At 42.2% G+C, this 13,923-nt stretch overlaps 1 protein-coding gene across 4 annotated transcripts in view; it reads right to left on the minus strand.

The window, feature by feature from the left end:
- The window catches only part of card11 (caspase recruitment domain family, member 11), a 33,638-nt gene that overhangs the window by 15,497 nt on the left and 4,218 nt on the right, over positions 1-13,923 (minus strand). The window contains exons 1-9 of one of the 4 annotated variants that reach the window (XM_070542843.1): positions 11,758-11,868; positions 6,125-6,324; positions 5,230-5,367; positions 4,864-5,040; positions 2,398-2,546; positions 2,127-2,306; positions 1,573-1,719; positions 1,223-1,348; positions 916-1,110 (exon numbers count right to left, since the gene is read on the minus strand). In XM_070542843.1, coding sequence (XP_070398944.1) covers positions 916-1,110; positions 1,223-1,348; positions 1,573-1,719; positions 2,127-2,306; positions 2,398-2,546; positions 4,864-5,040; positions 5,230-5,367; positions 6,125-6,314 — 1,302 coding nt within the window. In that variant the 5' untranslated portion in view covers positions 6,315-6,324; positions 11,758-11,868. Of the gene's footprint in view, positions 1-915; positions 1,111-1,222; positions 1,349-1,572; positions 1,720-2,126; positions 2,307-2,397; positions 2,547-4,863; positions 5,041-5,229; positions 5,368-6,124; positions 6,508-8,267; positions 8,357-11,757; positions 11,869-13,923 lie in introns of those variants that run through there. The other 3 variants (XM_054750705.2, XM_015945405.3, XM_070542842.1) reach the window with 3 other exon arrangements.

Consider the following 13,923-nt stretch of genomic DNA (forward strand, 5'->3'; position numbering starts at 1 on the left):
CAGATTTAAATTCAAATGCAGTGCAGAGTTTTTACCTGACAACGGCACAACACTGACAGTTTTAGGCAGAAAATTTAAAGAGCAAGTCACCCCCAAAAAACTTTTTTTTGCTGATAAACTAAATAAATGTGTGTCTAATTGTGCTGCAGACACGTGTAGTCAATAGTTTGGCACTTTAGTGCATCTTAGTTAAAATTTTAATATTCTGCCTAAAACTGGCAGCGTTGTGCCGTTGTCAGGTAAAAACTCTGCACTGCATTTGAATTTAAATCTGCCACCGCTATTGGCTAAGAGGTATACTATGGTGTAAACTGGTACATTATGATGTCACCATGCTGTGGTGAGCCTGTGTGTGTGTGTATTTGTTAGCGGCTTCGCCCTCTCGGTCTGCCAGGCAACAGCATTTGTTGCATTTTTTAAACATGAAGTGAGAGTGGAGTTAGACTCTGGTAGGGGGTGACTTGCTCTTTAGTCACCCCTACAAGATACTTACAGCAACATAAACATTCTCATTCATGTTGTTTAGATTCTAACAATTTTTACAATATTGAACAAAAGAAGCTAGAAAGTATAAAAATAACTTATTTAGTTCAATTCAACCAGACTCAGGCGTAGTGAAATATTAAATCAGCCTTTAAAGAATTATATTCATCAAGGTCAGACATATAATAGGTCAACAACATAGTCAATCAATCATGATTTGTGTTCATAGTTTAAAAAAATGTTACATTTCTACTCAACGGGGCAATGTTTTACAGTGTAAAACATAAATGATCATTATGGGTTTGTTTTTTTATCGTTTGCTGGCAGTTAACCGCTCTAGTTTGGTGTGTTTATGTCTTGCTCTCTTCCTACTCATCGTGGGTTTGTTTTAGTTTTAAATGCTGAAGTTTAACAGGTGCGTTCGTGTCCCACCTGGTCCAGAGGAATCTCTTTGGACATCCGTCTCAGGCGACACTCGAGGGTTACCATCTTGGCTTCTTTACGCACAATCTCAATGTGGAGCTCGTCGCTTTTCTCCTCCAGTTCTCTGATCTGTTTACGATATTTATCTTTGTCGACGAGACTCTGGGAGAACTGATGCTGGGCGTCATCTCTGGCTCGGAACGCCTGTAGGTCACAGGAAACAGAAGAGCATTAACGTCAGTCAGTGTGTGTGTGTGTGTGTGTGTGTGTGTGTGTGTGTGTGTGTGTGTGTGTGTGTGTGTGTGTGTGTTGCTACCTGGTCCCTCTCTTTCTCCACCTCCTCCAGCTGTGCAGTGAGGGTGTCGATGCGGTTGTGATACATTTCACAGTCCTTCTGAAGCGAAGAGGTCTTTAACTCAAGGTCCTCCTTCTCCTCCAAGTACTACACACACACACACACACACACACACACACACACACACACACACACACACACACACACACGCAATGAATGTTTTTGACAAAAAGCCTACTTCTGGTTTAAATAATGTGTGTGTGTGTGTGTGTGTGTGTGTGTGTGTGTGTGTGTGTGTGTGTGTGTGTGTGTGTGTGTGTGTGTGTGTGTGTGTGTGTGTGTGTGTGTGCGTGTGTGCGTGTGTGTGTGACCTTGTCTCGTAGTTCCTCCGCCTGCCTGACTTCTTCGTGGAGGTTGTAAAGGCGGTTGACCAGATCCTGTCTGTCCTCCAGAGCTTCCTGTCTGTCGTGCTCCAAAATGTCAAGAATGGCCTTGTCTGATGCTGGTAATGGGCCGGGCTGGGAACCAACACACACACACACACACACACACCCGGTTAGGTGGGTAATTATTTGATCTGTTGTCGGCCCAGAGTTGTGATGACGGTTACGGCTTGTTTTGTCGAGGCAGGATGGTAAGGAGTGTTCTAGTGATACGTTTCGGTCTGCAGGTTTTAATGTTATGGCTGGCTCATGGTTCTAATCAGCTTCAGCTCGCTCGCTCTCTCTCTCTCTCTCTCTCTCTCTCTCTCTCTCTCTCTCTCTCTCTCTCTCTCTCTCTCTCTCTCTCTCTCCCCCCTCACACACACACACACCGCTGGAGGTTTGTCTCGCCAAGCTGAAAGCAGATTGTGCTCATCTAACAGCAGCATTAGGAGACTAGTCTGAGACTTTTCCGAAGACTGAAGCTTCGGAGTTGGCTTCACCTGGATGATGGATTGCAGCTCCTGAAGTTTGATCTTAAGCATCTCGTTCTCTCTTTCCAGCTCAAAGATCTGCTCTCTCTTTGGCCGATTCTTGATGTCGTTCTTCAGCTTCAGACTCTGCCTCCTCTCCATCTTGCACTCCTCCTCCACCTTGTTCAGATTGTGCTTCAGCTGGTCGACCTGCAGAACCGAGAGAGCTCATTTCCTCACCTCCCAACTCCAACAAGTCCTTTAAATGTTAACGAGGTGTGTGCGTGAGCTGTGCTAGAACCTCCAGCTGCAGGTCCCGGCTCCTCATCACGGCCATGTTCTTCTCCTCGCTCAGCGTGGCGTACCTCATGGCCAGCTTGTAGTTTTCATCTTTTACTCTGAGGAGCTCGTCGCTGTAGGTGTTCCTCTCCTCTCTCAGCTTGTTGTACCCTGGATGAAAAACCATGAACGCAGTTTGGGAACTTTTGACATGAACGATTCAAGTTTATCTTGGAATTGTTGCCAAATCCTTGGTTTGAATCTTAATAGTTTGGCTCTGCTGTCAACCCGTGCTTCCTCTAAAAAGGCTGGGCAGCATTTGAACAGGTGAGTTTGGGTTTAGCCTTGCGGTGGTGAAGGGTAGTTGTATGCTAGGGTTTAAGGAATTCCAAAGTGAGGGGTCAGATCTGCTGAAATCGACTCCTCGTGGTGACCAGACCAGCAGGGGTTTGTGCAGGTTGGTGGTAGCTGAGAGAGCGTGTGAGAGGGTGTAGACACGTGAGCTGCGAGAGATATAATGGGGCTGCATGGTGGCGCAGTGGTTAGCACTGTTGCCTCGCAGCACGAAGGTTGCAGGTTCAAAACTCGGCTGTGGCCTTTCTGTGTGGAGTTGCGTGTTCTCCCCACGCATGCGTGGGTTTCCTCCGGGTACTCTGGTTTCCCCCACAGATCACAACATGCCCTATAGGTTATAAATTGTAAGTCGCTTCGGATAAAAGCGTCTGGCAAATAAATAAACATATAAGGGGGTGTGTTTGTAAATGGCCTCATATGTTAGGAGTAAATTTTATTGATAGCCAATGAAGCTGCTGGATACCAGGGCTGATTTTTGCGATGATGTGAGAACCAGGACCTAATCTCTGCAAGGCATCAGTGAGTGAGGAAGGTGGAATCATTGTAGATGCTGCAGCTGAAATATAAAATTGAGCATCATCAGCGTAACAGTAAAAACCGCTGTTGAAAGATTGAACCCAAAGTGGGCAGTCAAATTATGCTGCCCTCACAACACGTGTCTGTGTGCTGCTAGACAGCTAGCTAACCATGAAAGAAAACTCCACGCACAAGGCTTGTTTTTCTTGATTTAGTGAAGCTTTCTTACATTACACACAAATGATTGTTCGTTTGGTAACTGTAACATACAAAAAAAAGGAAAGGGCATTTACTAAATATGCATTATACTAAAACAGTTAGCTAGCCAGCACACATGACATTGCAGTGTAACGAACAGATAAAGAATCCAATGCAAATAATATTCCTAAAATCTCTGAAAGTTCTAAACAGGTGCTTAAAGAGCAAGTCACCACCAAATCACCTTTTTTTCTGATAAACTATAAGTGTGTGTCTAATTGTGCTGCAGACACGTGTAGTCAATAGGTTTGCACTTTAGTGCATTTTAGTTAAAACTTAAATTTTCTGCCTAAAACTGTCAGTGTTGTGCCGTTGTCAGGTAAAAACTCTTCACTGCAGTTGAATTTAAATCTGCCATCGCTATTGGCTAAGAGGTACCCTAGAACGTTAGCTGGTACCATATGATGTCACAATGTCGTTGTGAGCCTGTGTGTATTTGTTAGTGGCTCTGCCCTCTCGGTCTGCTAGGCAACAGCATACTCCTTAACATATATTTAACCAACTATGAACTCATGTAATTTTAACTAACTTATAAACCTTATAAATTATAACTGTTTTTGACCCAAAGACATGGCATAAATTATGAAGAGTAGGGGGCCGAGGACAGATCCTTGAGGAGCCACAGATACAGCACGAGTAGTAGTGGAGGTAAAATTGTTCAACTGAATTAATGATTTGAACCAATAGTTAATTAATTATGGGGAGAATGAAGTCCGAGACGGCTGACAACTCTCTCATCTTTATTAAGTCTTCCGTTTTCCCAATTTATTGTACTTTCTTGCCTTTTTATGCATGCTCAGAATGTTAGATTCTCTTTTTAGTAATTTCAGTAACAATTTGGTGGCCAACACCTACAGAGTTGTCTCATTTTTAATCCCACAGGAACTAAACAGAGAATTCTGGAAATCAGCAATGCCTATGAGGACGTTTGTTTCCCGTTCTATGATACTCGGAGTTCCTGCAACTCCTTAATTAGTTTTTTGATCAACTAAAAGAAATTACCAGTTTTGTCATTTGCATGACGACTATGTGAAAGGTCCACTGAGCCAAAACCATTCTCCTTATTTACAGCTTAGTTGTTTTATCGTCTGCAGAGATAAACAGAACAGGATGGATTCATAACCACAACAGTATCTTAGTTTCATCAGTTGCATTTTGTGATTAAAATTATTTTTAACTCAACTGTGATGCATGAGGAGGGATAAGCCTGGCCTGTCTGGTGGGGTCGTGGTTTGAAATGGTGTTTTTTTTGTTGTTGTTGTTGTTTGTTTTGTTTCTTGCATTTACTGTAATAAAATGTCCCAACCAGGAAAAAAACATCAGTCAGGAATCACGGCTAGAATGAAAGCAAATATCTTACTTTGCTGGAAGGCTTGAAGCTCCTGATTAGCCAAGGAGAGCTTCTTGCGCTCGTCTTCCAACGTGCGGGTCTTCCTGCTGAGTTCGGCGTTCTGAAGGGTCTTGACTTTGGTGTGCTGCTGCAGTTTCATCACCTCACTCATCAGAAACTGGGTCAGACCCTCTTGACCCTCCTCCACTGATTAGAAGAAACAGGAAACAGAAGGAGAACATGGGTGCATCACAGTTTGTGAGAAATGCACTTCTTAAAGCTAGAAATCTGACCCCAACCATTACCGGCGAGGCACCGCCAACACACGCTGCAACTGGTTTGATCTGTTACATGCTCTTAGATTGCTCTGTCAACCCAAAAGTGTGTGGGCCTTACCTACGATGGTGGAGAAGCATCTTGTGGGCTCTTTCCCAGTCACCACCTTGTACATCTCAGGGTAGTAAAACTCCAGACTCTCCAAGAAAGCCACATAGCCACGCTCTTCTTTAGTGCGAAGGATGTCAAGTAGACGGCCTGGTGCAAGTTTGATTAGTGCACTTTATATTCAGCACAGGAACACATCGAGTTAAAGACCAAGTTCACTTGTTTTTCAACACATTTGCAGCAGTCTCAAGTATAAATTAACGTCCCGTGAATCGATCTCTGTGGGGAAAAGCTCTCACACTCCTGTTTCAGGAAGTAGAAGTGAGCTAGAGGAGAGGTGAGCAGACGACGGTAGGGTTTGGAGACATATATCCCGATATTCTGACATCTCGCCTCTGATTGGCTAACAGATGTACAACTCTTCCACCGCCTTTGTTCGCTCTTCTTTCTGAGCTAAAACACGCAACGCTGATGTGTTGTTTCCTGATATTCTGACACCTCGCTTCTGATTGGCTACTGACGCTACCACCGACTCCGTTTACTGCAACACTGATGTTTTATCTCCACAAACAACACAAACCTGAATGATTTCTGCCATGTTGTGGAGTTGCTAATGCTAACGGTTAGCTTCTATTAGCCATAACACACTCTGCCCTCTCCTTGGCAGGAAATCGACACAGTCTTCCCCGTCGCAAGCTATGATGGGTGAGTCCATGATTGCTAATAGTCAGTATGACATGAATTAGCCTGGGTTTTCAAAGCCGAGCAGTTTTTTTTTTCTATTTTCAATCTGTTTCTCAGTGAACTTTGTCTTTAATTTAATGGCAGAAGTAGTTGAAATAAGTTAAAATCAAACCAGTGTTAACACAGCTTGTTTTAATGCAGGAAAATGGAGATTTCTGCTCACTTGTGCGGTTTGCTTTGGTGTGGAGCAGCAGGGAGTTGAGAATCTCATCCTCATCCTGTTCATCCAGGACTTTGCACTGACGGAGGTAGGGGGTAAGCTTGGCTGGGGTGATGACGCGACACAGCTCGTAGCGCTTACACTCCACTCTGTCCCACAGCACATCCATGTCCTCCACCGTCTCATTCTCCATCCCACACAACCTGAGAGTTGGTAAAGCCACCGATTCATTCAGCAGAATTGTCGTTGCATGCTAATGCTGCACAGGTGCTTCATGTTTACTGGTTTTTCACTCATGCTGAGGAAGTTCTCACTAACCCTTGCCGTTTCTTTTCATTTCCTAACGTTAATGTCCTTTGAGCACAAAAAAATGCACCTACAAAGCTTCCCATAGAAATAGTATTTAATATTTCATACGTCCCAGTTTTTTTGAATTTCATCCTTGGCTTCAGCCCTAACAAAATATAATAAAATATGTGTGTTCCTCAGATTTAACCCCTTTATTGCCAGGTTTATTATCATAACTAGAACTTTGAAAACTGTAAAAAAAAATCTAATCATTTTTGGTGTGTTATGTCCAGATGATCTTTTTTGTGGGTAAGTTGTCACAGCCTTGGAGTGTCACAATGTCATGGTCTGCGTCTGCGTCTCCCCTCATGTGTCTCCTTGTGTTCTCCGTCCCTCACTAGGTTCACCTTTTGTGTCTCCTAGCGCCCTCATGTGTCCTTGTCTGCGTCTTCCTCTTGTGTCTCCTGGTTTTCCCCATTTGCCCCCAGATCTTCAGCCCTCTAGGTTTCCCTCCTCAGGCATCCCCCTCCCAGGTCCTGTGCTCCCTTGGCCCCCTTTAGTCACGTCCCTGTAGTTTTTCTTTCTGTAGTGTTTTCCTGTAGTTTCAGCTTCCCCCTTAGAATATTAGTTATGTTTGCTGCCCTTCTGGTCTTTAGGGTTTTCCCTTAGGTCATTTTCCTTTAGCTACAGCTGTTCATGTTATTAGTCTCTTTAGTGTGTTTTTCCCATCGGTGTTTGAGGTTTTTCTCCCCCCTTAGATTATGTTTCCTACTCTTCTTGTCTTTAGGTTTTATTCTTAGGTCATGTTAGTTTCCTCCCTGATTAGTAACTCAGTTCACCTGGTCTCTCTCTCCCCACACACCTGCAGTTCATCTCCCTCTCATCCTCCCCAAGGTATAAAACCCTGTCTGTGTAACAGTGTTTGGTCAGTCCATTGTTGTCAGCGTTGTTTTGTTCCTTGTCTCTAGCTTTTGTGCTCTATGTGAGCTTTCATTCTCCAGGGTTTCAGGACATTGATTTTTGGCTTCCTGCCCTTTTGGAATTTTTTGTTCTACTTCCTAATAAAGGAATGTTTTCATTTACATCCACTCCTGCCTCATGTTGTTCTGGGTGTCTGCATTTTGGGTCCAAACCTCCTCCTGACTCGCAACGTGACACACAAATAAGCATAAAAATATTTTTGCTCACTTTGTAGTTTTTGTGTGATGTCATATTTTCTAAAATACGCACTGTTAAAGTCCTTTGAGCACAAAAAAATGCATTTACAAAGATAGCCAGTTGAACACTTATTTATAGCACAAGAACAAAGAAAAAGTGTGTGTGTGTGTGTGTGTGTGTGTGTGTGTGTGTGTGTGTGTGTGTGTGTGTGTGTGCATATATCTGTTAATGCTTATAAACTGTTATGGGAATTTGGGGTCATGTTGTAAAGCACTTTGAGTGGCAGTTTGCTTGAGAAGCGCTTTCTACATAAAATCTTATTGAGTGATTGATTGATAACTAATGAGGAGTCTTTCACATCACTGTGGAGATGTTTGTCTCTTACAGAGTTGTTGTAATTCAGCCACACTGGCAGCTCTTCCAGCATGAATGGCCTGTTTAAGGTCAAAGGTCACATGGTCAGATGTTCTGGATGTTCTGGTAGAGAACATACTTTATGGTTGCATCAGCTACGGCACATAAGATAAGATAAGACACATCTTTATTGTCATTGTCACTTTTTCCAGGTGCACTGCAAACGAAGGTGCGGTTGACTCACAAGCATAAAACCAATGAAATCAAAAAAGGGATAAAACCAGAATAAAAAGTCTGCAGGTATATACAGATTGCACATATTTTATAAAAGCTCTGTGCAGCTGACCTGTGGTCAGTGTTCCCATCTGCGTTGGTTATTCAGAAGCTGATCCTAAGACGGCTCTGTATCTTCTCTCAGATGGGAGCACTGCCCGGGCTGTAATGGATCCTCTGAGATGTCTGTTCCTCTCCTGCAGCAACGGGGGGGTGTAGATGTCTTTCAGAGTAGGAAGGGTGCAGCCAATTGTTCTCTCTGCTGCGCTGATGGTCCTGTGGAGTGCTTTCTTTTCCAAGGAAGTACAGCTGCCATTCCATACACACACAGTCCGTTTGTCAGTGTACTCTCTCCGGAACAACGGTAGATGGCAAGCAGCAGATTTGTGGGAAGGTGGTTCTTATTCAGGATTCTCAGAAAATACGACCTCTACTGCGCCTTCGTCACCAGCTCCTTGGTGTTTGCACTCCAAGTCAGGTCATCCTCCAACTTAATGTCTAGAAACCTCTCCATGCTGCCCTCCTCCCCAGGAAATCGATAACGAGCTCCTTCGTTTTCGTGGTGTTGTAGAGCAGATTATTGACTTTGCACCACTGACATTTGCTCGACCTCCTCTCTGTAGGAATGCTCACCCTCTTTGCTGGAGATTAGCCAGATCAACGTTGTGTCATCCACACACTTTATGATCTTGTTCCTCTCGTGGGTGGGGACGCAGTCATGTAGAGGGTCTAGAGGAGTGGGCTGAGCACACAGCCCTGTGGTGTCCTGGTCTTGAGACTCAGCTGCTGAGGTGTGGGGACCCAGCCTTGCCCTATGAGAGCAACCTGCCAGAATGTCCAGTATCCAATTGGATGTTGGTGATTTGAGACCCAGATCAGATAGTTTGGACACCAGTCGAGCTGAAATCCACAAAGAGCATTCTGGCATAGCTCCCCTGCTGCTCCAGGTGGGTCAGGGCAGTGTGAAGAGCCATGGCCACAGCGTCCTCTGCAGATCTCCTTGCTCGTAGGCAAATTGGAAGAGGTCCAAGTCTGCTGGCATGACTCAATGATGTGACTGCACCAGTTTCTCAAAGCACTTCATCACAACTGATGTGAGTGCTACTGGCCGGAAGTCACTCAGGCTGTTTTTCATGGGGTTTTTTGGGCAACGGAACAACGATGGAGGACTTTAAGCAAGATGGTACAATAGCCTGGGACAGGGATTGGTTGAAGATCCAGGTAAAGATTCCAGCCAGTTGATTTGCACAGTCCTTTAAAGAAAGTCAGTTCTACCCAGGACGGCATTTAAAACCGAGCAGTACTCCCTTCCGTACGGGGAACAATTGCCGCGTTATGCTATGGTGAAAAAAAAAACGACCTGAAATAAAAAATGCTTAGTTTGGCTCTGAAGTAAGAAAATAATGAATACTGATTAGTTGTATAATTTTTGGTCCACTTTTGATCAAAGTTAATGAAATACCAGCATTTCCTTCTGTGAAACGACGAAAAATGTTTATTTTTCATCAAAACAGAGCTATTAGGCAACCCTACTTTTATTTTGATAGCGGGTTAGCTAATTAGCATTTTGAGGGATCGTGTAAAAAACCCAAATATACACAGCAAATTTTACCGCCAATTATTTACAATAACAGACAACTTTATGTCTTTATTTGTGTTTCTGATCTAAAACACAGTTATGAGCTTTCTCCTCTGCCGTTTAGAGTATAATGGTTCGCGGTGCAATGCATTATGGGATACACAGAATGATACATTAATGCATCCTTGATACAATGGGTCAAGCAAGAACAGGGTTGGCTTGGGCCGTCGTTGAAGATGATTCACAACGACGTGAGTACACAAGCTCAGACGAGTATGCATGATTAGAAATTATTTTTGTGTTGATTTTGGTCAGTTGAGGTTTCAGAAGGCCATTTTTTCCCCTTGTCACATGACCTTTGACATTAACTTTAAAGTAACAGTGTGTATTTTCCCCAGCAATAGAGGGCAGTAGATACCTAAATCATTGCAAGCAAGCATTATTTTTGTGTTTGAATGAGACCTTACCAACGGGTGGCCATTAGGGTCAAAAATCCTTAGGAGTGCTACCTCCAGCAAAACAAGAACATCAGATTCCTTTTCATCACTTGCAATGAGTGAAGAGGTAAATGTGTAAAAGAACAATGTTTATTAATGCTGAAAGTTTTGTAATCATTTGTTTCAAATCAGTAAATGCATTCTGTCCTCACGGGCTTCCGTAGAAGGAAGCATGGCGTCCAATATGGCGTCGCCCAGAGACTTAGACCCACTCCCATGTATTTTAGACCTGATTTTTATGGTTATTTGTCATGAAACCGCCAATATTTTTTAACAACCGAGCATCTCTTAATTCATTTACAAAATTTCAATGGATATTTCCAGAGTAATAGTAAAAGCTACACATTGTCACTTTAACCAAGTGATGCCTGCAGGGTTTTAGATGTTCTGGATTCTTGAATTTCTTAAAAACACTTACTTTTTGAGATCTTTTAGCTTACGTAACAATGTCAGACATGTTTATGGGCTTGTCCTTGTGCCTTGTGATCAGGAACAACAGGTTCTACTGAAGGGATTTAGTCTGACTGTAATCAGGTCAGGGTGTGGTTAGCGGAACTGAAAAAAATGTCTAAAAAAATTCTAAAAATGTCGTTAATCACAGCTAATTTCTGCAACATGGGAAAAATAACAGTTTCACCTAAGGGCATGAAGGCTTGGGTAACGGTTTCCTTCTGAGATATAAAATCATCATTTCAAAACTGCATTTTGTGTTTCTCCAGAGTCTAAATTTTACTAGACTCTTATTTGCATTTAACTCCCGCTTGAGCTTCTCTCCTTATCATTTCACCGTCTGTAATACATAAACACACACACACACACACACACATACTATTCAGCTTAAGCATTTGCATGTTGTCAGGTGTGTGGATGTCACTCTACAATCCTGCTTTGTAACTTGCAGCCAACAGTTAGGCAAATCAAGGTTTCTGATGTCATTGCACATGTAAACACACACACACACACACACACACACACACACACACACGTAACTCTTGCATTTGAATGACGGTTGTGTGGATCTGGATCTGTTGCCATTGAAGAAAGTGGCGATGTTCTGCATTTAGGCCGACTCTGACAGAAGTTTCACACCCTATCCTCGCCTGTAGCTCGCGTTTGTATCTGCACCATGCAGACATGAAGAAACCACAAACTCAGCAATCAGCCGTGTGTGTTCCTGCACAAGTACACACACACACACACACACACACACACACACACACACAGATCTAAGTCACCGCGCATGTTTCCTCTTCTCTTATTTTGGACTTCACTGCTGAGAAAGTTCGTCCTTGCTTCCTCCTTTTCAACCCAGATGTGTGTCTCTTCCTCTCCTCAGTCAGACACTTTTGTTTAGCACAACTGTGGTCACACTCTCTTCTTTTTAGAGCTGCAAACAATGCATGTGTCGCATTTTTCTATTTTTTTCTCACTTTCATCCAAAAAGAGGTTAGGTTTAATACAAACCAGCTCACTGTTTCCACTCTCACCTCAGAAGCAGGCTCTACAGCCCGACTCGGCCTCGGCTTCTCCTGCAGATTAACGCTGTAGCATCACTGAGCAAATTCTTGCATTTGATGCATGTGAAGTGTGAGGAATTACTTTTTTTTACCCATCAATTCTAATGTTTCCACTTAAACTGAAGAAAAGCAGCAAACAGTGCTGAACTTTTTTCTCTCCGTCAGATGTTTGGCCATAATGTTGAAGATTATTCCCCAAACAGGAGTTTTTATCAGGACCAAACTCTGGGAACCAAAAGCTGGATGTGGGAAACACAATGGAGCAGGCAGCTGCAGCTGTGGCCGGAAGAAAAGAAAACCAAATCAGAGTCCACCGAGCGAACCACAACCACCGCCGGCCGAGACAAACAACAGATTCAATTTAAAACTGTAAACAAATCCAGGACATAATTCAATAATCATTTCATTTCATTATTATCAAAAATCTGTTTTTAAAGAAGAGACCCAGAGAAGGTCCGATCGTTGTTGCTGCTGCTCGTCAGTGGTGCATTTATGGACAAACAAACAGAGAAATCTGCTTTTTAAGTCAGATTCTTGTGAATCTCTCACATTTGACCTTCAGATTTTCATCTTAATTGTAGAAATGGAACATTTTAAAAATCTCTCAATACAAAACAAGACTGTCTCTTAAAAAAATTAATGATATGATATAAATATGAACATTAGTTGATCTGAATGAGCACAGGGAAATTTAACTGAAAACAATGTTGTTTGTTGTTTAATTTCTAATATAAAAGGCCCAATTACAAGCTTCTGTTGAACGTATTAAAACATTATTTTAAAAATCCTAACAAAAATGTATTTTCATCATCATTATTATTATTATTATTATTATTATTATTATTATTATTATTATTATTATTATTATTAATAAAATAATATTATTACTAATACAATAATAATAATAATATGTATTATTATTAAACTAACATTAATAATATTAAGTATAGTTATTTTAATTATGATAATAACTATAATAATAAAATTATTATTATTATTATTATTATTATTTATCATTATTATGAAGAATAACGCAGTAGTTTTATTTTTTTATTATTATGTTAATTTATCTGTCTCACATTGTTGATGTGGTGAACACTTGTTTTTGATTTGGCTTGTTCACACTGAAAGTCCTCACACACAAATAGAACACGTTGCGGCGATAACTCCGGAATATCAGAAACAAATAACTAATTTCCACAAATTAAGTAACTTTCACTTCTGTAATATTTTTGCTATGTGACCCGACCCACTTTCTGGTCTTTGTTTAACATTTTAAATTATATGATTAAGGAAGTTTAGCTTCAGTTGCTACATGAAAGGTTTAAATACACTCAACAACAATATAAACGCAACACCTTTGTTTCTACTCCGATTTTTCAAGAGATGGACTTAAAGATCTAAAATTCATTTCAGATACACAATATTACCATTTCTCTCAAACATTGTTCACAAAGCAGTCTAAATGTGTGACAGTGAGCACCTGTCCTTTGCTGAGATAATCCATCCCACCTCACAGGTGTGCCTCATCAAGATGCTGATACTGCCCACAATAAAAGGCCACCCTGGAATGTGCAGTTTTTTGCGTTATTGGGGGTCTTGGGACTCAGAACTGGTCAGTATCTCATGTGTCACCATTTGCCTCATGCAGTGCAACACATCTTCTTCGCATAGAGTTTATCAGATTGTCAGTTGTGGCCTGTGGAATGTTGGTCCACTCCTCTTCAATGGCTGTGCGAAGTTGTTGGATATTAGTGGGAACTGGTACACGCTGTTGTATACGCCGGTCAAGCACATCCCAAACATGCTCAACGGGTGACATGTCCGGTGAGTATGCTGGCCATGCAAGAACTGGGACATTTTCAGTTTCCAAGAATTGTGTACAGATCCTTGCAACATAGGGCCATGCATTATCTTGCTGAAACATGAGGTGATGTTCATGGATGTATGGCCCAACAATGGGCCTCAGGATCTCATCACAGTATCTCTGTGCATTCAAAATGCCATCAATAAAATGCACCTGTGTTCTTCGTCCATGACAGATGCCTGCCCATACCATAACCCCACCACCACTATGGGTCCCTTGATCCACAACATTGACATCAGCAAAGCGCTCACCCACACGACGCCACACAC

The sequence above is a fragment of the Nothobranchius furzeri genome, chromosome 12 (genome assembly GCF_043380555.1).
Source record: "Nothobranchius furzeri strain GRZ-AD chromosome 12, NfurGRZ-RIMD1, whole genome shotgun sequence".
In the NCBI taxonomy this organism is placed as follows: domain Eukaryota; kingdom Metazoa; phylum Chordata; class Actinopteri; order Cyprinodontiformes; family Nothobranchiidae; genus Nothobranchius; species Nothobranchius furzeri.